The sequence below is a fragment of the Equus caballus genome, chromosome 8, assembly GCF_041296265.1.
Source record: "Equus caballus isolate H_3958 breed thoroughbred chromosome 8, TB-T2T, whole genome shotgun sequence".
NCBI lineage: Eukaryota > Metazoa > Chordata > Mammalia > Perissodactyla > Equidae > Equus > Equus caballus.
The window spans coordinates 19414634-19438016 of NC_091691.1; the positions used below are offsets into that span (position 1 = coordinate 19414634).

The 23383-nt window shown below is 39.0% G+C and overlaps 1 protein-coding gene across 5 annotated transcripts in view; it reads left to right on the forward strand.

Annotated features, from left to right (window-relative positions):
- MED13L (mediator complex subunit 13L) overlaps positions 1-23383 on the forward strand; it is a 282905-nt gene that overhangs the window by 225949 nt on the left and 33573 nt on the right. For 3 of the 5 annotated variants that reach the window (XM_070275415.1, XM_023647096.2, XM_023647100.2), the window contains 9 exons: positions 1342-1507; positions 3466-3570; positions 7152-7883; positions 8817-9042; positions 10049-10154; positions 10472-10596; positions 13631-13730; positions 19484-19704; positions 20013-20218. In XM_070275415.1, the coding sequence (XP_070131516.1) occupies positions 1342-1507; positions 3466-3570; positions 7152-7883; positions 8817-9042; positions 10049-10154; positions 10472-10596; positions 13631-13730; positions 19484-19704; positions 20013-20218 (1987 nt within the window). The remainder of the gene's footprint in view (positions 1-1341; positions 1508-3465; positions 3571-7151; positions 7884-8816; positions 9043-10048; positions 10155-10471; positions 10597-13630; positions 13731-19483; positions 19705-20012; positions 20219-23383) is intronic. The other 2 variants (XM_023647097.2, XM_070275416.1) reach the window with 1 other exon arrangement.

Below are 23383 nucleotides of genomic sequence, written 5' to 3' on the forward strand. Positions count from 1 at the left end.
TCCCTTATGATATTATGGTATGGGTCTCTTTAGCTATATTGTAGGGTGTTTGGGGTTGGAGGGCTATGTTATTTATGTCTGTTTCTTCACTTTGCTTAGTTTTATAATGGGCATCTGAAAATCTGTTGTAAAACTGAAATGACTTATTTTGCAACATGAATCAAGTCAGAGAACTTTTAAGATAGAAGGTAGTAATGAAAGACCAAATTTCTTGTCTCCTTTGTCTCATTTGTAATATAACAGTACTTTTCTGAGGGACAAGAAAGCTTCAGTTCCTTAGGATGTAGGCATGTTGGTTTTTTTTTTTTTTTTCTTTCTTTTTTTTTTTTTAAAAAAAATAGAGCTAAGCCTAACCATTCAGCTCATCTAAATGATTGCGTTTCATTGATACCAAGAATGTTAATTTGTGATATAAGATTGCTTCTTTCTTTTTCGGATGAGAGTGGAGGCTTCCAGAGTACCTTAAATTGGTTATTTTGGTCAAGATGTTTTGCACCATAGTTCTATTGAGAATAAAACCCACAATATACTTCTGAAATCAAATAGATGGAAGTAATTGAATCAGAATTTAGTACTGGAAGGGGACTTCAGTATCTGTCTTGTATGTAGTAAAATAATATAACCTACAACCAGTATTCTCAGCAATCGTAGTGACATAATAGATAGAAGTGGATCACATACCAACTGTAGTTGGGAAAACTAAGTGGAGTTATTAGAGAGAAACCAGTGAATTTTTAATCCCCAGATAGAAAATGTTGAGACAAGCTCTTTGAGTGTTTTAGTACTGAGCTTTCCTAAATAGTGTCAGGCATAAGGACAAACAGTTGCACACACGAATTTGAAATTTGACCTTGTTAAATGCCTTGTGCCGTGAAGTTCTTTCTCCTGCCCAGGGCACTGTGTGCAGTTGTTTCACAGCCATGTAGCTAAATGAGCAGAAGGCTCCCTCTACTGTTTTCTTCTGCCTTGAAAGATATTTATTGCATTGAGATTTAAAACAATCATGCATATTTCCATCTTTAATATTGTGATGTATGAAACCTTCCGTTTAAGTTGTCTCCAATACCAGTGGAGTAGTGTATGGGTACACTGTGAGGGTGTGTGTGTGTTGATGTGATTAACTCTTTTAGGCAGAACACAAAGAGTCATACAAAGTGCTAGGAAAAAAATTGACTGAAACAACTTGTACTCATAGCTACAGATTGTTGCCAGCGAATGGGGCAAAGCTACATGCATATGAGTTTCAACAATTGTAATGTTTGTGTTTAATAAGCCAGCAGTCTGTGCACTAGAAGACTGTTTGCGAAAACTCTGACGTTCCACGTCGTCTTTCTTTTTCAGGTGAGAGTGGAGGTACGCAGAGTGCGCTCAGTCACCTCGGTTCCCAAGACGGGGGGATGATAACTATGCACAGTCCAAAGAGATCGGGGAAGATTCCTCCCAAACTCCACAATCACATGGTCCATCGAGTCTGGAAGGAATGCATCCTCAACAGAACCCAGTCCAAGTAGGTTTTTTGCAGTATGTCTGGATCATGGTTTAGTAACCATCTCTTTGATTACTACGTGAAGAGGATCAATCAGATTACATTATTGTGTGACCAAACCTGAGGGGTCATTGGATCGGTATTTCATCTTTTTGAACATAATAAGATAAAATTCAGAACAGAGATGTTAAAATAAAGACGTTTACTTTACTTGATTTGATTATTCAGGACATTTTGGAAGTTCCTGATCGTCTTCAGATCTCTATGGAGATCATAGTTCATCTGACATTTTTTAGCACAGGTGGCTCAGAGATTCACGCTGAGCGTCAAGATAGTAATCAGCGGGTTTGGGTTTCCTTTGTACACCAATTTATGGATGTTTCCTACATGCAAAGAGAAATGCCCTTCTTCGCCATGTTTTCACGTTTACCACGTTCTGTTTTCATTGACAGTACGTTTCTGAACTGAACTGCTGGCAGTAAGAGGGGTGTGCACCAGCTGCTGTGCTTCTGGTTGTTAATTTGGGGAAACTATGTTCTTTCCTGCCCCTTCTTCATCCTTCCCTCCCTGTCTTTTCTTCCTTCTTTTCCTCCCTTACTTCCTTTCCTTCCTGTCTTTTCCTTCCCTCCCTCCTTCCTTCCTTAACATATTTTTAGAAAAGCGGGGGAATTGATTCTAAGAGATTGATGCTGATTATTTTAATTTTGTGAATGCTAATGAAAAACAGTACTCAGTAGATGCTATTCCACTTATCAAGATATATGTAAACATATTCAGCATGTTTCCTATCTGTTTTAATATGACTGAGATGTGCACTTTCTTGATTGATGCAGGTAAACAAATGATTCTTGATTCTCTGGGACAGAATAAATGTGGACATTCTTGTCTATAACTGCTAAGAATCCACTCATTTAGAAGTCAATTAAATGTTTCTTAAGTGACCATTATTCAAATTTTTATGTACAGATTTAAAACCTGTCCTTTGGACATAGCTTTAGAAAATTCATACTGAATATTTATTTCCCAATGAATGAATTCTAGAATAGGCTGCAGAAGAAGATGTAGTAGATAAAACCCAAAATAGAATGGAAAAATCATACGTCACTTTCTAGAGTTAAAAAGGTATCTCTTGTCACTTAAAATGATCCTTTCCTTTAGAATAATTGGTGCAGATATTTTTCACTTCTATCTGCAATGCCTAGACAACTTCCAAGTTAACGTTTTCTTTTTCTTCTCCTTTCATTTACCATCTTTGATTCTTATCACTGCTAACCTTTGACCTCCGTCAGCTCTAATAGACCCCAGCCTCTCTATCAGCGCCACAGAATGGGAAAGTGAGACACCAGAAAGGCAGGGGAGGGTGGAGAGCAAGAGCACTCCCTGCAGAGCCAGCGTTGAAACGCTTCGCAGTGTCAGCTGTAGCAAAGGCGGCAGTACAGAAATATTGCCCAGCGCTCTTGTTTTCACCGTGTAACAATAGATAGCTGCTTTTTGCTTCCAATTATCAGTGACCTGGAGAAGCTATTTTTATTTCTTGTCTTTTAGTTCACATTACAAATGTGGAGTGCTGCCCTTAAATGCTGATAAATATAGGAGTTTTAATAGTGATTCAAGCAGTCTATGTGAGGGCGTATAATTCATGGATGCTGTGAAAAGATAATTTTTTAAAAATTGAGGTTACTACTACAAAATTTAGGAGACTTTTTTTAAGCAACAACTAATAGTGCCAGAGGTTTTAATTGCTATGTGTACCACCTGTGTTACCGTGTATGTTAAACTTAAATAAAAATATTTTGAATCCTGCTTCTTCTAGTGTATAGAACAAGTAATTGGGGTTTTTTCCCCCCTGAGTTGCTCTGAACTATACATCAACAGGATACCATTGCTATGTAAAATGTATTCGTTTTTAACATTTTTCCCCCCAGGGGTATAAATATTATCTCATGTTTATGCAAGTCACATTTTTAACCATTTTTTAGGAGGAGCCAAATGTCAACTCCAACTCTTGAAGAAGAGCCCGCTAACAATCCTGCTACTTGGGATTTTGTGGATCCAACCCAAAGAGTCAGCTGTTCCTGCTCTAGGTGAGTAGGGGAAAAGGCAGAACAGTGGTCGACCAGAATGGCGGAACATTTGGTTGGCTGTCTCCTGGCCTCTCAGACCACTTCTTCCCCGTTATTTTGTTTTGTTTTAAATCTTCTTCCTCCTCTAGTAGTGAAGAAAAAGATTGGTCTTTTCTTATATGCAGATGATACAGTCTTATTAGCAAGACTCAGAAAGAGCTTTTTTAGACAACTGGCCCTGTTACCAAATCACTCCCACAAGTTTCTTCAGGGTGCCCACTTCAAAACTGAAGGCATCGGTTTGGCAAGACAGTGTCTTTCCCTTTAAATGAGTGTCTTTAGATCCTCTTAATGTGCAAGCAGAGGGAGATGTTAAACAAGTTGGCTGGAGTTAGTAGAGTTCTGATTAAATAGACCTTCCGTAGACACTTTGTTGTTGGTGCGGGTGTCTTTTGGTGACCGAGGCAGGCATTTGGTCACAAAACTAAAAGCTGAAATGGCTGCTCATTCGTTTTGATATTTGAGTAGGACCTCACGTTGCGTTGCGTAGAAAAGTTTTGCACTCCTCGGTGGGTATTCCCTTGACTTAAACTCCTTGTGATAGTAAAGAACCTTATTGTCATGGGTTTTCATTAGGCTTCTTAGATTTCTTCAGTGTACGTCAGCCTTACCCCCAGCTCAGCTGACTGTTAGAGCCTGTGGTGATGGTTACTCATCAGCATGAATCACTTAGAGTAGCTTTGCTTCCAGAGTTTGCATTTTCACATTTGGTACTGCTCAATACTTATAAAAAGTTCAGTTGAGATAGGTACATTTAGAAGCTGGCCATTCATTTCTCTAGTTTAGATTGGGGAGTTCTTAATGTGGCATTAAGGAACTGGCTTCGGGGTAGGGAGGCAGTCATATGCCCCCTGAGAATGTAGGCTAACTTTTGTATATGTCTGTACACTTACGCAACAGTTTTGATACCTTCTTCCTGTCCTTCCCTGCCCCTTCAGTTGATTCTCTTCTATCAAGTTCTGCCTTCGTAGGCAAGCTTTTCGCTGATAGATGCTGTATCAGCCTAATGAAATTCATGATCAATTTTTCAAGGAGGGTGTTTTTGAAGAAGTCATTTGCTCATTAAATGTCCTCCCTCCGAACATGTGAGAATCTCTCTCTAGTCTCGGGATAGGTGTGGGATACCAGTTGAATCCCTGTTTTGCTTTTGTTTCTAGGCCATTGTAAATTGTATGACAAAAAATGTTTTTCTATTAACATGGATTTCTAAACAGCTCACAGCCAAATTATGGTCCACTTTTAGGAAGTGCATAGGATAAAAATTTTAGTGTGTTTAACTTCACTTGTGCCTTCATCTTATTTTTCCTGCTCTTAATCCAGAGTTTCTCACTTTTTAAAAATAACCTTTTTACTGATTTCTATCACATTTTTATTTGCTACCTTGAATTATTTTTACCTGAAGTGTAAATAAACAAATGACACTTTTTCTTTCGTCCTCTGGAGTTATTGCTCTATTTCTTCACCAAATTCCTGTACTTCCAGGTCTTTTTTATAGTTATGTATGCCATTCCATTAACTTCCAAATGTTTATCTCTAGACTTGACTTCTCACATGTACTCCAGTCTTGTATTTTCGGGGTACCTTTAAGAAGTATCTTTAATATCAAGAGGTCTGTTTCTTCACAAATCAGATACTCTTGCAGTCATTTTTATCACAACTTTCCCTTCTCAGTCTAGAAACTTGATCATGTATTTTTCTTCATTTTCTAGATCAGTGTTATTATTACATTTCACAGTGACTTCCTTCGAAATGTCTATCATAGACATTCTATGTTCCTCATTCTTTTAGTCACCATTTGTTTCTACACTATTTGGCCCTACCTCTGTTTCCTTCCCACACTGGACCACCCACATAGTTAGCCTTCTCCCCCTGATCTTCCTGCTGCCTGCTTCAGTGAGCTCCCTTACCTGTTCAGAGGTTTCCAATGATAGTCCATTACTTACTGGCGTATCCCTAATTCTAACCATTTTACAATGTAGCTGAGTCATTAAATACAGTGAAAAAATGACTTTATAAGATTATCTACTTTGCAAACAGTCCTTGCTTTGAAGAGGCTACCATAGCATATCTATCAAAAGACTGGTGTGGTTAAATGCTCTCTGAGAAAATCTATATCAACAAGTTTTATGTAAAAGACTTTTAGAGCTTAGGTTTTAAAATAAGCGCCCTTAGAAGATATAACTGAGATATTTTCACGAGACATTCGTCTCTTACTGTGGTACTGTACCCTGATTTAAAGCACAGTTTTTGCCTTATTGACAGTAGCACCTTCTTCAAAGTCATGATTTTTCTTTTAGAGTAGCAAAGACTTTGGCAAGAGTGTTTTCAGATTATCTGCTGCAGGATTACCAAACCCGTTATGGAATGGTCCACTTCTTACACTATTTAATGGCCTTACGGGGCAGAGTGGCCATCCTGCTGTCCCACTAAACCATACCATTATGCCGCACAAATCCCTTTTACTGCCCACCTGGGCATCATTTAGTGCAATGCAGCAGTAATTTAATGCCACCCTAGTGGCCTCAGAGAGTTACTGCTACACTGGCAGGAGAGCCTACATTTTTCCCTGGGAATGATTTATATATTGGGAGGAACTGGCTGACCTGCTATATAACTTTGTTGCACAGATTAAACCTTGGCATCATCTAGTGGGCCCTTACTGAGCAATTTCTCACACCCACGCTTGCCAAGAAGTATGTTAGAATGTGAGCAAACTTGCTATTCCTGCTTAGATAGTACAAATGCATGTGTATATGTGTGTTATAATATTCACTCCTGACCTTTTTACTTGTCTCATTTTAATGTATGTCTGTAAGATCCAAATTGCCTTTTATTTTATCCCTTCTTTCTTTCTTTTCTTTTCTTTTTATTCTTTTTTTGCTAAGGAAGATTTTCCCTGAACTAACATCTGCTGCCAATATTCCTCTTTTTATATGTGAGCTGCTGCCACAGCATGGCCACTAACAGATGAGTGGTATATGTCCGTGCCTGGGAACTGAACCCAGGCTTCTGAAGTGGAGCACGGCAAACTTAACTGACAGGCCACCAGGGCTGGCTCTATCCCTTCTTTCTTTGATAATAGTGGCATATAAGGTTTCTAGCATATTTATCCTCTTAAATGTTCTCAGGATTGACCCTAATTTTTTAGTTTCACACTTTAGGGAAGAGATGCTTTGTTCCTGATATACAACACTACAAGCTATTATAAACCATTCTATATTGGAGTTAGTGGAATGTTGTAAAATAGAAATAGGAAGCTGTTTTTCTCTTTTTCTTGGTAGATGATCGCATTACTCTTGGTTTTAAGATGCGATGTGAACAGATTATCTGAGGCCCTCACCAAATTTGAAAGATTTGGGGATTTTTAAAATCAGTATTTTTGTAAGGGTTAGCAGTGTAAACACCGAGAGTCCTTTTCAATGTATTAGTGCATCTAATGTGTGCTTAAAAAGACATGACCTTGTCAGAGGCATCTCTTTTGTAAGGTTATAATGATACAGTTATTTTTATCTGTATTGACTTCATTTTAATTCTCATTTCAGGCAGAAACTTTTAAAACGTTGTGCAGTAGGACCCAGTAGACCTCCCACAGCATCCCAGCCAGGGCTCAGCGCAGGACCATCATCGTCCTCGTCTTTACCACCTCCTGCTTCTTCTAAGCACAAAACAACAGAAAGACAGGAAAAGGGAGACAAGTTGCAAAAGAGACCCTTGATACCATTTCACCATAGGCCCTCCGTGGCCGAAGAGTTATGCATGGAACAAGACACAGCGGGACAGAAGCTAGGGTTGGCAGGGATAGACTCCTCCTTGGAGGTGTCTAGCAGTAGGAAGTATGATAAGCAAATGGCCGTGCCTTCCAGAAATACAAGCAAGCAAATGAATCTGAATCCTATGGATTCACCTCATTCCCCTATTTCCCCTCTGCCACCAACACTCAGCCCTCAGCCACGAGGTCAGGAAACGGAGAGTTTGGACCCACCATCTGTTCCTGTGAATCCAGCCCTCTATGGAAATGGGCTAGAACTCCAGCAATTGTCTACTCTGGATGACAGAACTGTCCTCGTAGGCCAAAGACTGCCTCTGATGGCAGAGGTCAGCGAGACAGCCTTATATTGTGGGATTAGGCCCTCGAACCCGGAGTCATCAGATAAGTGGTGGCATAGTTATCGTCTCCCACCCCTTGACGATGCTGAGTTCCGGCCTCCAGAGCTCCAGGGTGAGAGATGTGATGCCAAAATGGAGGTAAACTCAGAGAGCACTGCACTGCAAAGGTAAGGCAGCCCTCCCCCCACACCTGACCACCCGCCGAAAGGCCGGGGCCCCGGGCTCCTGGGCATCAGCCTTCCTCCTCATCTCTCCCTGCTCAACCTCCAGATCCAAAATGAAGGAGGATTTTCTTCACCATCCTGCACTCTGCATTTGGAAAGTGTTTCTTTCAGTCAAATGCTTTGTTCTTCGTGGGGTTCAATGCACATCATTATTTAAACATGCTGGCATAAAAAGGTTTCATTGTGGCATTTAGCACAGTAGTATTAATTTACTTTTGGCCTGCTGTTTCTTAATCAACGAATATGGCTTTCTGAGACTTTCCATCTTTCGGTCAGTGCCTTCTTGGTATGTTGACACTTTAAGGAGGCTTTGCCTGCATTCAGGCATGTATCATGTGTCTAGTAATAATACTTAATATTTATAGTGCTTGTGACCTACCGATTATTCTAAACAATTTACACAGATTATCTCATTTAATCTGTCTCACAACCACATTGGTACCGTAATTTCATAGCTGAGAAAGAAACTAGGATCATGCGGTTAGTAAATGACACTGATGCAGTTTGAACCTAGACAGTCTGTCCTCAGAGCCCATCTATGCTGTTAACTAGAATCCGTGGAATCAGAGACCAAAACATAGATTCTTGACAAAGGCTACTAAGTTTTATTTAATTGTGAATATCATCTCTGAAGAAATTCTCTGTATAGGTGAATTTTTATCTTAGCTTTTTAAGTTTGGTTTAAGCTTTACAAATGCTTTGTGTCATAAATGCTGCTCTTTTTTTCTAAACATCGAACTTTTTACTTTGTTTATTTTTTTTACCTATTTTTCAGGCAGTAGCTTGTACAGTGCATGTTTCCTCTTATATGCTGATATTGTTGACCTATGCTCCCTACTTATTTCTTTTTAAATTGTCGTTTATTTTCCCTTTTAGACTCTTAGCACAACCTAACAAACGGTTTAAAATCTGGCAAGACAAGCAGCCGCAGATGCAGCCACTCCACTTCCTTGACCCATTGCCTCTATCACAACAACCTGGAGACAGTTTGGGAGAAGTCAATGACCCATATACCTTTGAGGATGGAGACATAAAATACATCTTCACAGCAAACAAGAAATGCAAACAAGGGACAGAGAAAGATTCCCTGAAAAAGAATAAGGTACCATTTAACATAGAGAGAGTCCAGCATATGGTGTGGGTTTCGATCTATGTCAGTACAACACGTGTGGGACGACTTTTTGAGGCAGAATGTTTGAGATAGTCTTGCCTGATTGCTCTGTCCCCATATTCATGCTCTTGGTACTATTGTATTGAACAGCATATTGTTCCTTTTTATGTCATGGCTCACCTTTGTTTAAAAGTCAGCTGAACATAAATGAAGCCTCATATTTCCAGGCTATAGCTTGTACAGTGCATGTTTCCTTTCATATGCTAATTCTTGTTGGCCTATGCTCCCTACTTATTTCTTTTTAATTATTACTCCAAAATACCCAAAATGTAAAGAAAAAATGTTGATAACAATATCTGCTGTTTATTGAGCGCTTCCTGTGTTTACTGTGCCAAGCGCTTTACCTATATATCTTTCTGAATTAATATCAACACTGCTCCTAGACTGTGTTAGTATTAATTCTACTGGTTTCATCGTCATAAAAATGAGTACTGGGGGTGTCTGCTGTCTTTACCCTTAAATTTTAAAACATTCTAAAATACTGGGCCATTTAAAGAGGTATTCTTGAGAATAGAGGAAAAAAGACAATTAAAAGAGGCCAGTATAGTTTAGGAGAATGCATCTTAGATTCCTTTACAGAGATCTATCTAGATCCAGAAAGCTTGAACCATAATTCAGCCTCCAAAATGATATTAAAGGCAGCTTTTAACACCGTGGCAGATCTATCATCAAATGCCACCAGTACCATTTAGACATAAAACGCTGATTGACTCAGAATACTTCAGAGGATTGAGGGGAAAGTGTGGGAGTTTTTGGTTCTGTTTCAATTCAGGGAAAAGGACATACCTTTTATTTCCTTTGGTTGCATAGACCATGGTTTATCATACTTGTGCTCATAACAAGTTCCATTCTACCCTCTAATTCTTTGTGTTCTCCCTCATATTCCACACTTTGGGTTGGTGTTCATGTGTTTTGTTTGGCTGAATTTATTACACAGTCAGAGGATGGATTTGGTACCAAGGATGTCACTACACCAGGTCATTCCACGCCGGTGCCTGATGGGAAAAATGCCATGTCTATTTTCAGTTCTGCTACTAAAACAGGTGTGTACAATGATTATTTGCCTCACTTGGATTGTTGCTAAAATAAAATGCGAGGGAGATGCTTCTCAATTTAAGATTATATTCTTATTGTGATAGCAATAATTTGATCTCATCCTTAATGTATTTTTCATAGTTCATTTTTCAGTTCCTTTCAAAACTGATAAACATATTTGGAAATAATTGTCTCTAAATTTAACTGAAAACATAGGGAAACAGTTCACAGGCAGGTCTTGCTCATTGAGATCCCTGTTCTCTCCTCATGCTGTCTCCTTTGATGAAGTTGCTCATTCTGTGTCTTTCTGCCTCCTTTCCCACAGATGTCCGGCAGGATAATGCTGCTGGCAGAGCTGGCTCCAGCAGCCTTACGCAGGTGACAGATTTGGCACCTTCCCTGCATGACTTAGACAACATCTTTGATAATTCTGATGACGACGAACTTGGGGTGAGTCTGCAATAGCTACACAAAGGGAAACGAAAACTTCCCTGAACCGGAGGACTTATGTCTGTTCCAGTAGTTACTTATAGTTTGGTCTCCTGAATTGAGGGCTCTTATTTCAGATTCTGAATGGTCTTCAGAAGCATTTATATACTTGGAAAGGATTCTAAAATTTATTAGTGTAGTCTGTAACATCCGTTGGGTTTTGTTTGCTGAGGGCTTTATTTCATTAGTGTTATTCCTGTTGTAAATATTAAAATCTTTCACATTTATTTAAAAAAAATCCTTCTAAATACCATGAGACTAATAGAAATGTATGATTGTGGTTCCTTTAGCTCAGATTTTAACGATAATACCCACATAAGGTTTGGTCCTCTATTAAGTCAGAGGTTAGTCTGCATTTTGAGAGGTATACAAATATGATCTATACTTTTTAGCATTATGGCATCATAGTAGGGAAATAGAATTTATGTGCATAGAAGTCAAATAATACAAAGCATCATATGATCAAAGTGACATAAGAATTATAATTTTGGGGGAGAACACTGAGCTGAGTCAGGAAGTTTGTGTCCTCGTCCTCCTCACCCACTCTGTACCTTTGGGCAAGTAGAAGTGCCTGTTATTTCTGGGGGACCTAGAGATGAGTGAGATGGGCCCTCTCTTCAAGGAAGGCAGTTTATTAGTTTATTTTTCTTTCATTTATGTACTTACCTTCCTCCCATCCGTCCATTTTATATATGCTTGTTAATCATTTGATGATCAGTTCCTTCGTGGTAGGTACTCAAGGTTACAGATATTGTTAAATTTCCACCCTTATACTTGAAATACTCACAGATGTCATATAAATAAAGTTAAAAATAGGGGGCCGGCCCAGTGGCTCAGCAAAGTTCGCACGTTCCGCTTCTCGGCGGCCCGGAGTTCACCACTTTGGATCCCAGCTGCGGGCGTGGCACCACTTGGCAAAAGCCATGCTGTGGCAGGCATCCCACGTATAAAGTAGAGGAAGATGGGCATGGATGTTAGCTCAGGGCCAGTCTTCCTCAGCGAAAAGAGGAGGATTGGCAGTAGTTAGCTCAGTGCTAATCTTCCTCACCAAAAAAAAAAAAGAGTAGAGAAAAAAAAAAAAGTTAAAAATATACTTATTGCTGTGAGTGCAGTAATTGACCTGAATCTAAAGATGCTGGACGTTCAAGTACAAAGTGACCAGTGAGCAGTGTTTAAATTAAGGCTTGAAGGTTAAGTAGGAATCAGATTTCTAAAGCCCACTGTCACTTTAAAATAAAATGTGTCTAAATAACAGATATTATATACCATTAGTATTATAAGTACTTAGAAGATGATGAGATCATAATGGCCTCGAAGAATGGATTTGACTTTAAATGTGGCAAGACTGGGTTAGTGAGAATCGGGAGAGGGACGTTAGTTGGAGCCTGGTTAAGCAACAAGAATGGACTAGCTAGCTGAGCTCTGGGGGATAATGCTCAGGCCATCGGTCTGTTTTCTGGATGGTGGGTAAAGATTGATAGGGCTAGAAAGGTTTTTGGCCATGCTAAAGGCTTTGGACTTTGAACTCCACCAGAAATGTGTTACCCTGAAGGCTGCTAAGTGTGGAACTGACCTGGTAGAAGTGAGTGCTGTTTTTTATCAATCTGGTACGCAGAATCAGGAGTACTCTTTGGTAAATTTTGTTGGATTAAAACATGAAGACCTGAATTCAGGCAGTGGCTGCATGAAGGAAAAGGACAGGACAATGTGAAAAACTTTAGTAGAAGAAATGACAGGTTTCCTTACTGTTGATCCAGGCATTGGAGATCCTTTTTGAACTTGACTATCTGTGTGAAGCCAAGCATTATCTAGGATTGGTTTTAAAGATCCTGAGGGTTAGGGTAGATGCTTTGGTGGTGATGGTGGGAACAAAGTGTGAAAAGAAAAGGCATCAACAAGTAGAATGGGAGAAGTGAGAAAAGAAGCAAGCCTTGTGGAGTGGCCTGTGCTGTTCACAACCACCATCCCTGGTGATCGTCATCTCTGCTCTGAGCCTTCCTACCTACTCTCTGCATGAGTATGAATGACTGTTGGGCTCAATGAAGACACGCTTACTTTGTTTTTGAATATATTTTTGATAATGTTAGCATGCAAGGGAGAGTTGGACATTTTTAATCTAATTTTCATTTCTCTGAAATGGTTTCTTCTTTACTTGGATTTCTAGCCTGGCATTTAATCAAGGGAACAGTTTACCTTAGAATCATTTTGCTAATTCGTCTTACTAGTAACTGGAGTTGGGAGGCCATTGTCCAAGTTTTCATCCCAAATGTCTTTGAGATGAAATTTTACATATCGACTTCTGCATTTCAACTCTATGACATAAATACAAGGCCTTCTACTTGTGAGAATCTTTTTTTTTTTAATCTTTATCTTGCCACCAATTCACTTGAGTTCTTAAGGTAATCTTGCCTATTAAGGTACCTAATTTGTTTTGAATAACCAATCGAAGAAAAATCTCAATATATTTCAATCATTTTATGAGATAAGATTATTTTGTATGAAGATGAACAGTAACTGTGGAAATTGCAGCAGCACATTTTTTTTTTATGGTGAAAAGTAAAAGAGTAATAGTTTGGGAGGCCTTGAGATCATTTGTTTTAGCTACTTGCTTCCAAACACGAGGAAAGGCAGACTGATACCCAGTTACTACTTGGAGGCACCACCCTAATGGGATTATGATGTCCCTGGGACTACTTCTCTAATGAGCCGAGAGGGAAGATTTGTTAGGGTCTGCAAACTCTGCTTGGATGGCACAGTCTGCCCCCACTAGATCCGTGAAAAGGAGAGACACTCAATTACTCATACTTGATAAGTTGGTCGCCATCTCCTTTGTTTCACTGTCTGCTGTTATTTCTAGAAGCTGACCTGTAAACACTACGTAAGGAATTATCTTTCCTTTAAAATATAGGTGGGCATACACTGAGTAATAATTGACTACTGCCCTACTTATGTACAAATGTGTTACTCTGTTTTAATAATAATAATCTGTTCTAAGGCTGTATCACCTGCACTGCGCTCGTCAAAATTGCCTGCGGTTGGGACGGAAGACCGGCCTCTTGGGAAGGATGGAAGAGCTGCTGTTCCTTACCCACCAAGTAAGAAAAGGAATTGAGCTTTGCCGTACTACTTTCAACCTGCATAAAATGGTGTCACACTCAGTGGTGCCTTATCTGAGATTCCCCCTTTGTTTGCCTTCTAATAGAATACTAACTACGAATTAAAACTTATTATAAGGTGGTATTCCTAAGATGGCAGGCAGCTAAGAGAGCATCTTCATTTGAATTCCTTTTCCTTTTGTTTTCAAATTAAGAGTTAACTTTTAAGGTTAAAAACGTGTTTTAGATTTGGTTTTCTAATAGCCCTTTCCTAGTAGGATAAATACTGCACAGTGATTTTCAGAGCGATACTCCACTATAAAAGTTTGTGTAAAATGTGTCAATTTCCATACATTTAATTCACACAAGGATAATGACTGTTGGTTTTCTGTGGTCCTTTGTTCAATTCATACCAAAAGTTTTGTGTTTCCTTTTGGTTTTATTAATTATGCTGGCAAGAGGAGAAACTTTCTTTTTTTCTAGTTACCCTTTACCCTAAGAAACCACATTATTCTATAAGAGAAAAGAAAGTCAGGGTAGCTTCTGTGGATACTCTGAAACAGAAACATAATTCCATTGCAAATCATTCTTTAATACCTTCTCATTAACTTCAACTGGTAATGAGAACAAATTGAGGGGAAAAACCACCGTGTCACAGGGATGAGTCGAAAAGTTTTATGAACCTATAAATGTAGTGCTGATTTACTCCAATGTGGAAGTGTGAAGTATACAGAGATGGGATCTTGACAGCTTGAGTGGATCCATAGCTTTGTAAAATATGCAGAGCTTTCTCAAGCATGACATGTATGAAAATGAATAATGATGGCCAGCCAGTTGCTGTAGTTTTTTTAATTAAACATTTTTCTTTTTTTATTACTCTGCACTGCAGAATTTTACAAACATAGAACTCGCAGATTAAAAGAAACAGTATTAAAGTAGCTACATATGGAATAGGTCAGATGAATGAATTTTTTCCTTTGTATTGAATCAGTTAATCCTCTGCCCTTTTTGACATTAAGCGATACTTAGAGATATTAAATGTTAAAATGTCTGGTAACTCATCCAAGATTATTCACTCACAAACCGTCCTGCTAGTTAGTGTCATAGCCCAGTATGTATATGACGTACTCTCTTTCTCTCATTTTTATTCAAGGAATTGTTTCAAAAAGAAGCTACTCAAAATTTTATGATAAAGTACAGGTTATAAAAGTTAATGAATTTGAAGTATAGCAAAAATATTAGCATCAGGAAAATACAGATACACGAAAGTTAAGAGGATCTTTTTAATGTGTACAAAGTATGTATGTGTAAATGTGTGTGTGGTGTCATATACATAATATTTGCTCCTAAGACAAGGCAATGAAAATGCGGCAAGAAATGCTCATCTCTGCAGCAGCTTTCTTGTATGTTGAGGTGGAAAGACAGACATACTATAAAATTTAATGTCTAGAACAGCTCTATTCAGTAGAAATACAAGGTGAGCCATAAATGAAAGCCACATAGGTAATTTTGAGTTTTGTAATATTATATTAAAAAAGTAAAGAGAACCATGTGAAGTTAACTTCAATAATCTATTTTATTTAACTTAATGTATCCAAAATATTGTAATTTTTACATGTAATCAGTATAAAAAATATTGAGATATTTCACATTCTTCTTTTGTCCTCACTCTTCATAATCTGGTGTATGTTTTACACACACAACACATCTCAGTTTGGACGAGCCCCATTTTGAGTGCTCCACAGCCACGTGTGGCTAACGGATGCTGTGTTGGATAGCATAGGTCCAAACCCGTTCATTGGTGTATGTGATAATCAAGAAAGCAGCATGCCGTGACAACGAGGTTTAGTGTAGCATCAAGTCTGTGTTGAGGTAGTATTGTGTTATAATAATAAAAACGGAAGTGTTTTTCTTAGATTTTACTACTAACCAGTTGCTTATGAATTTTTGTCTTTGAAAGCATGTGATTTTGAAGCATGAGTCTTTGAGGAGGCCAAATGCAAAAATTGGGCATTTGAGTTGGCTTCATTTATTTATTCTGCAAGGGCACTTACTGTTTGCAAGGGACTCTGCTAGGTGCCCTGGGGCGAGGAGAATCTGGAGAGATTAGTGCTGATGCTTCTGTGGAAGGGCTTCAGTCCTGTGCGTGAATGCTTGAAGTCCAGGACAGGAGATGGTTGGTGTCCTTAAGGAGTCCCAGCTAAAATGCAGTGTGGATCTGGAAGGATGGGCAGGACATAAGTAAGTGGAGCATTGTAGGCAAGACACCTCAACTCCAGTCCATTGTGGTAGCTGTTCCCACCCTCACTTTAGCCATTTTTAGCAAGAAAATTAAACAGGCAAGCCGTGTTGTTCTGTTTTGGAGGACCAGAGTGTTTCTCTGGGTTTCTGTGTTCTTTCTGCATTACCTACTTTGAGTCCAATTCTCTTTATTTCATCTCAAAACTTCTTTGGGGTCATCTCTTTTCAGAAATTCCATGTAACTTCACAGCATTTCCATCTTTTTCCAGTCAGACCAAAATTGGGAGTGAGGACTGATTATTGCTGACTTCATCATTTACTGAATGTTTAGATGTACATGGCAAAGTGTTCACTTCTGTGCATAGATATCTCATTTAACTTGCACAAAAAAATGGGGTAGATACTATTCCCATTTTGCAGATGAGGAAATTGAAGCTAGAGGTTGAGTCTTCCTTAAAAATACAGTCATGCATCTCTTAACAACGGGGATACGTTCTGAGAAATGCGTTTTTAGGTGATTTCGTCATTGTGCGAACATCATAGAGGGCACTCACGCAAACCCAGAGATATAGCCTACTACGCACCTGGGCTGTATGTCCCAATCCTATGGCACCACCCTCGTACACGCGGTCTGTTATTGACTGAAACTTTGTTGTGTGGTGCATGACTATTTAATAATAGAAATGGTGAAGACCACTTTCTAAAGTGAATCTCTGGCAAGTGGAATCTCATTTCATCTGTACTTTTTTTGTGTTCTCTTTTACCTTTGATAAAATTATCAAGGAGGCTGAGGCTTTGAAAACTGAGATATGTAACTGTGTTAGGCAGCATCAAAGAAGTTGAGTAGCCCTAAGTGAAAAATGCCCCAGTACATTTCTTAGAGAAAATTTTAAAATTAATTTCATAAAATAATTTTTTGGTAAAATTTTGTACCATAGCCAGAATACTTGTCAGTGAAGGAATGGCTATGTTTAAATTCATTGTCATTTTAACTCAAAGAGAATTTATATAATTTCTTTATTTTCCAAATATCTACTGGGTGATTAAGATCTATAAAGTAATATGAATTTGAAGATTTTATGAAAGTCATAGTTTAAAATATTATACTTACAGATTAATTTTATGTTAAAGTTGACTAGTAGCTGCTCTTTGGCTTGGGAAAAGGAACGGGGCGAGAGGTTAAAGGTGATGGAAGTAGTTCAAGCGTAATCTAACTCTGTGTTAAGTCTTCAGCCTTGTTTTAAAGAAAACTTATTGATCTGGTTCCTGCTGCATTTGAAGACCTATTCTTCCACCACAGAATTTATGAACTGTCTAGTGTCTCTACTGGTTCTCTGGTAGTTTCTGGCTGGGCTGGGCTTGTCTCGTCTCCCTAGTTTTGTGACTTGTTACGTTCTGTAAGGGTACAGTAGTGTCAGAGCAAAACGGTGCCTTGAAGAACAGTTTGGGGGTTTAGATTTTCTTCTTTTTCTTTTTCTTTCTCTTAGCAGCAGCAGGTACCATTTTGTCTAATGCAGTCTCATGCAGAATCCTGTTATGGAAAATAAATAGAAGTGGATCTTCTCTAATGGGAGTGAGAGGTGGGATCCGAAACCCTGTCTATTGGCCTCTTCCTCCCCTTGTTTTACAGATAAGCACCTGAGGCCAAGAGAGGGCAAATTATTCAGGATGATATAGTTGTTTAACTAGGAAGTGTGGTGAAGGTCATCTGATCCAGAAGATCTCACCTGTCTTCTGGCTCCATATGGTGGAGGCTTTCCCCTCACCTCATAAACAAAGGAAAGAAAGAAAGCCTGGTGAGAATCACACATCCAGTCAAGCCTTCCCTTTTAGATGAAGGAACTGAGGTCCTGCGGGAGGAGGGGACCTGACCACAGCAGCACTGTGCGAGGAGCACCTGGATTGTGGAACCTAGGCCACTGTGCCTGCTTCATACGGCTCTGCCAGGGCAGGGCATGGTGCAGTTACTCTTTATTAATTACTCATTCAGAGCTAGAAGTCATAGCTTAGGCTCTTCAGTGATTACTACTTGCCTATTTAAATGTTGAAATTGCTAGAAAGAGCAATATGATTGGAAAATGGGATATCAGGTACCATTCCAAATCTCTGATTTAAACTTGTGGCTCCAAATTTGTAAGTAAATTTGCTGTATGGGACACCCCCTGGTGGCCAGATTTCACAACCACAACCTGCATTTCATTACATATACCCCTTCTTTAAGAGTCAGTGCCTTAATGAGCTGCTGTTAATGATGGTTAACCTTGGGTATAGAAAAATGATTTTTTTAAAAAGGGGTTGAGAATCACTGTTCTAAGTATTTCTTTTTTTTTTTTTTTGAGGAAGATTAACCTTGAGCTAACTACTGCCAATCTTCCTCTTTTTGCTGAGAAAGACTGGCCCTGAGCTAACATCCATGCCCATCTTCCTCTACTTTATACGTGGAACGCCTACCACAGCATGGCTTTTGCCAAGTGGTGCCATGTCCGCACCCGGGATCCGAACCAGCGAACCCCGGGCCACCGAGAAGCGGAATGTGCGCACTTAACTGCTGCGCCACTGCCAACCTTCTTATTTGGTTTATTTTTTCCTTTTTGTCCCCAAAGCCCCATGGTACATAGTTGTATATTTTTAGTTGTGGGTCCTTCCGGTTGTGGCATGTGGGATGCCACCTCAGCATGGCTTGATGAGTGATGCCATGTCCGCACCCAGGATCCGAACTGGCGAAACCCTGGGCCCCCGAAGCAGAGTGTGCAAAACTTAACCACTCAGCCTTGAGGCCGGCCCCCTAAGTATTTCTTAAAGGTACTTTTTTCCCCCAGTTGATTTTCAATGACTTGACTTTTGGTTCTAGGTAGGACTGTTATTCCTAACTATGAAGTTTCATTTTAATGTCAGTTTGGAAAGAAGATGGGAACTGTTTCCCCAAAGAGTAGCGAGTGTAGTGGATTTATCAAACTAGCTGAGTAATCCTGCTACACATAAACCACTCTTCTCGCTCTAAGCCATTTTTATTTTCTGTGCTGTAAGTGACTGACTGGTTTTCCATGTAAAATTTGCTATGTAGCACTTGTTCTGCAATTCTGGAATATTTTGTACGTACTTGTCAGCGGGGATAGAACTTTAATAAAGTGGTTACTCCATGCGATTGCTTCTCGCTTCTACTTAGTTCGTCTCTTTTGACTTTTCAGGGAATCAATTGTTGGAAGAAAAATGTATGTTATGTAGGCTTTGTTCACCTAATTAACGTGAAGCCAAATCATAAGGCATTAAGAGGATCGTGATAAAGTTCCAGAAAAGGATACTTTTCTGCTGATGGCCTTCTTCTTAGAGACTTCCTTTATTAATATTCTATTGTGTAACTGATATGACCATTCAGTTAGCTTTATATCTGATGCCAAATTGGGTGCCTGGCTATGAACTGGGATTTTTTTAGAAGTCGTGCCTATTAAAAGAAATGGTTTGTTTTTGTTTTTGTTTCTGTTTTTTTCCTTTTTCTTCTTTTCTTTTTTTAGCAGTTGCAGACCTGCAAAGGATGTTCCCCACTCCTCCTTCTTTGGAACAGCACCCTGCATTTTCTCCTGTGATGAATTATAAAGATGGAATCAGTTCAGAGACAGTGACAGCATTAGGCATGATGGAGAGCCCTATGGTCAGTATGGTTTCAACACAGCTCACAGAATTCAAAATGGAAGTGGAAGACGGATTAGGAAGTCCTAAGCCTGAGGAAATAAAGGTAGTTGCCAATATATTAATTTTAACAAGGCAGAGTGGTTTTGAAGCAGATTCATATACATCTTCTTTAAAATAGCATTATTTATATGCCATCTATGCTAAGTTTGTAAGAATCCTCTGAATTGGATCATGAGGTACATCACTTGGTGTATTAATTAATAGTGTCTTTTGATTAATTTGAAATCTGGCATTAGCACTTTTCTAGTGATCAGATGAGAGAAATACTGGATTAGAATCATTCTTGATACTATTGCAGTGTGTCCTAAGTCATTTACCGGCATTACCACTGACCCCACTTTGTTGTCATAGGACTTTTCATATGTGCACAAAGTTCCAACTTTTCAACCTTTTGTGGGATCCTCCATGTTTGCTCCACTGAAGATGTTGCCGAGCCAATGCCTGCTACCTCTGAAGATACCTGATGCCTGTCTGTTTCGGCCTTCGTGGGCAATCCCTCCCAAAATTGAACAACTGCCCATGCCACCTGCAGCCACTTTCATTAGAGATGGCTACAAGTATGTGCGGGATTGGGGCAAGTTTCTTGCCACAGTTAATGTGATTTTTGTCTTAACTAAATATTTATTAAAAACAATGACAGTAGCATATCATTTAATACTTCCTTTATTGGCCATTCACGTTTGTGTGCACATTATTTTGTGTTGAAAGTGTGCATTATTTTCTAAACTAAATTAAGGTCATTTGTATAGAGAACTATGGTGTTCATGCTCATTCAGTGTCAAACCGGTGTCTACCACAGAATCCAGCACTAGACTGGAATTGGTAATATTTTTTGAGTGGTGGTGGTAAGTACTTTGTTTTATATAAATTAGTTATTTCAAATGTGTTTACTAAGGCACTTTAAAATGAAGCATTAGCATAGATAATTTTTCTGTTACTGACCTCATGTCGTATAAGAAAGCAGCAACAGAGTGGTGATATGATATGAAGGAAGGAAAAGGAGGTGTTTATCATAGCTTGGACATATTTCATAGTGTCCAAAATATAGCGCTTACATTAACAACATAGAATCAGTTTCCGCTATGATTAATAATTTCTTAATCAAATACTTTAAATGTTATAAAATAGAGAGCCACAAACTCAAATTTCTGTCAGGACCAGGTAAGCCATGTGTGGATGAAATGGACTGAGTCAAGCAGCAGACTTGGCGTCACTGATTCTCAGTGTCATTGTGAGGGACAGCAGGAGTGAGCAGGGTCTGTGAGGAACTGTGGAGAGTACGCCCTGTTTAAACGGACCTTTGCTCTTTGATTTCAGCAAGTTGTTCAGGCAGGAATGTGGGAGACTGGAGATCTGGATTTTTATGTAAATTTCCTTTTTAAAAATGTGGACAGTTGGTTCAAAGTTACCATTTATGAGCCAATAAGAACAAATTTGTGGTCCAGATCCAGTCTGTGGGCTACTTATTTGTGACCTCATGAAAAACTACCTTGATAAGATCAACTATAATGTCTTAAACAGATTTTGTGCTCATGTATATAAAGTCAGTCTCAGAATGAAAAACCGTGACAGAGAAGTAGTGTAAAGAACCCTAGCCTTGAGAAGGCTCAGCTGTAGTGTCATAGGACTCAAGTTCTGCCTTTTGTGTTTATTCTATGTTTGACCTTAAAGGACCATTTTACCTGAGTCTTCCCTTCTTTAAAATGGGATAATCCTGCCCCACTTCCCACACAAAAACTTTGAAAGTCCTCAGCAATGAATGGTTGTAGTACTGTGGAAATAACAACTCCCCAGCAGTAAGGAAGAGTTGCTCAGGAATACTGCGATGCGCGCGCCTGGCCTGTTTGCTGCTGCTGTGCTCAGTCGCACTCCAGCTTGTTTCACAGAGACTGGGACTGTGCAGCTGGAGCGGCTAGCACACCGCGTGCAGACAGTGCAGCGGCTTCAAGAACCCCTCCCACGGTGTCATCTTTTACACACGCAGGCTCCTCGAAAGAGTGACATGCAGCTCTTTGCTATATGATATTTTAAATAATCAATATTTAGGTCATCGTTTACATCTGTTGAATCTACCATTTGCCATTCCCGAGATTCTTGGTGTTCTCAACTAGAACTGTGAACAGACCTTCTGCAGTGAAGGAAGTGTTTTGTATCTGCGCCTTCTGATATGGCCCCACTGCCCTCATGTTGTAGTTGTGTGCCACTTGAAGTGTGGCTAGTTGAGATCAAGACTGGATTTTTAGTTTTATTTAAATTAATCTAAATTTAGCACATGGGTTAGTGGCTACTTTATTGGCCAGCACAGTTGTAGACTATGTGAAATCCTCCTGCTGTGGTCTCCGTCCCCTGGGGGCCCGCTTGTCACACTCAGCACACCAGCATTCACTCGCTTGATGTCTGTCATATTTGCCATGAGCTAACTTTTCTTCCTCCTTTTCACTGTTGAACATCCAGCATCTATCTTAGGGTTGGTACTCAATTCATTTTTACTGAATGGTAAAAATGAGCTTACTGTACAAGATAAACCATTCTTACTACCTAGGGAGCAATTTAATATTTAGGTTTTCAGTTAGTAGTCATAGTTCCTTTTCTGATCTGAACTGCATAATTTTAGGGTTTTCTTGAGGAGGAAAATTTGAATGGAGTCCGCTTAGAGTAAAGATCATTATTATACACTTATTATTTGGGTCTCTGAGATAGCAGTGATTGCTGATCGAGGTTTCTGGGTCATTTTTTATCTGTACTCAAGATAACACTGTGCCTCAGATTTAAAATTTCTTTACGGGACCTGATTTGGATTTTCTGGCTGGTAGTTTAGGCATAGCTAATTAAAAATCACAAGAAAATTATTTGAAGAGTCATTACTTTATGACATTCTTTTTTCACTTTTAAGTGAATGAATTGTAAGTTTATTGGAGGAACATTGGTTTAAGCACAGTATTAATGGATTTCAAAAGAATATTAAGCATTTAAAAGACTTCTTTTGATAGCTTCTAATTGGAAAGAATGGTCTCAGTGCTGTTTTACATGTGCATCTAAGAATGTATATCAAGAGAAGTTTTTACAATAATAAGGCAGTAGAACGTTGTAGACACTCTTTTGTCTTCTATGTGGCTATTCCAAAAAGAAGTCACTGCTTATGAGAAGGTAGCTAACACAGTGTGATCGGTCTCTGGGACCTAAAAATAATGGTGCTACAGGTAATGCAGAGCATATTGAAAAATAAAGAATGAACTAGAATTTCCTACACCCCACAAAAGTTAGAAGTTTGGAAGCTGTGATCTGATATGTGTACTTCTGTGCAACCGCCTAATGAATACTAAGGCCTCTTAGCAGCATATGTAATATTTGTATTAAGTGTAGTGTAGCACCGGCCAGTGGGTTTTCCTGAAATGGAATTCCCTCATGTTCACTCATTACTATAAAAATGCAAGCCTAGATAGGACTGCATTTTGAAAATTGGAAAAATATTAAATTTTCATGTGCATTTCATTATAACTAGTTTAGAACCATATATAGATTATAGCCTCAGAGAACAAGTACACTGGCAGACTTTCAATTTCAAAAAATGACAAAAATGTAATTGCAAATTGGATGGAAATTTCATCCTCTGGTCTTCTAGCTAATTTAGCATCTGAACTCATGTGTTAAAGTTCCATTTAGTAGTTATAGTTTTTCAAAATTACATTGACCAAACCCAGCATCATATTTTTTTGTAAAAA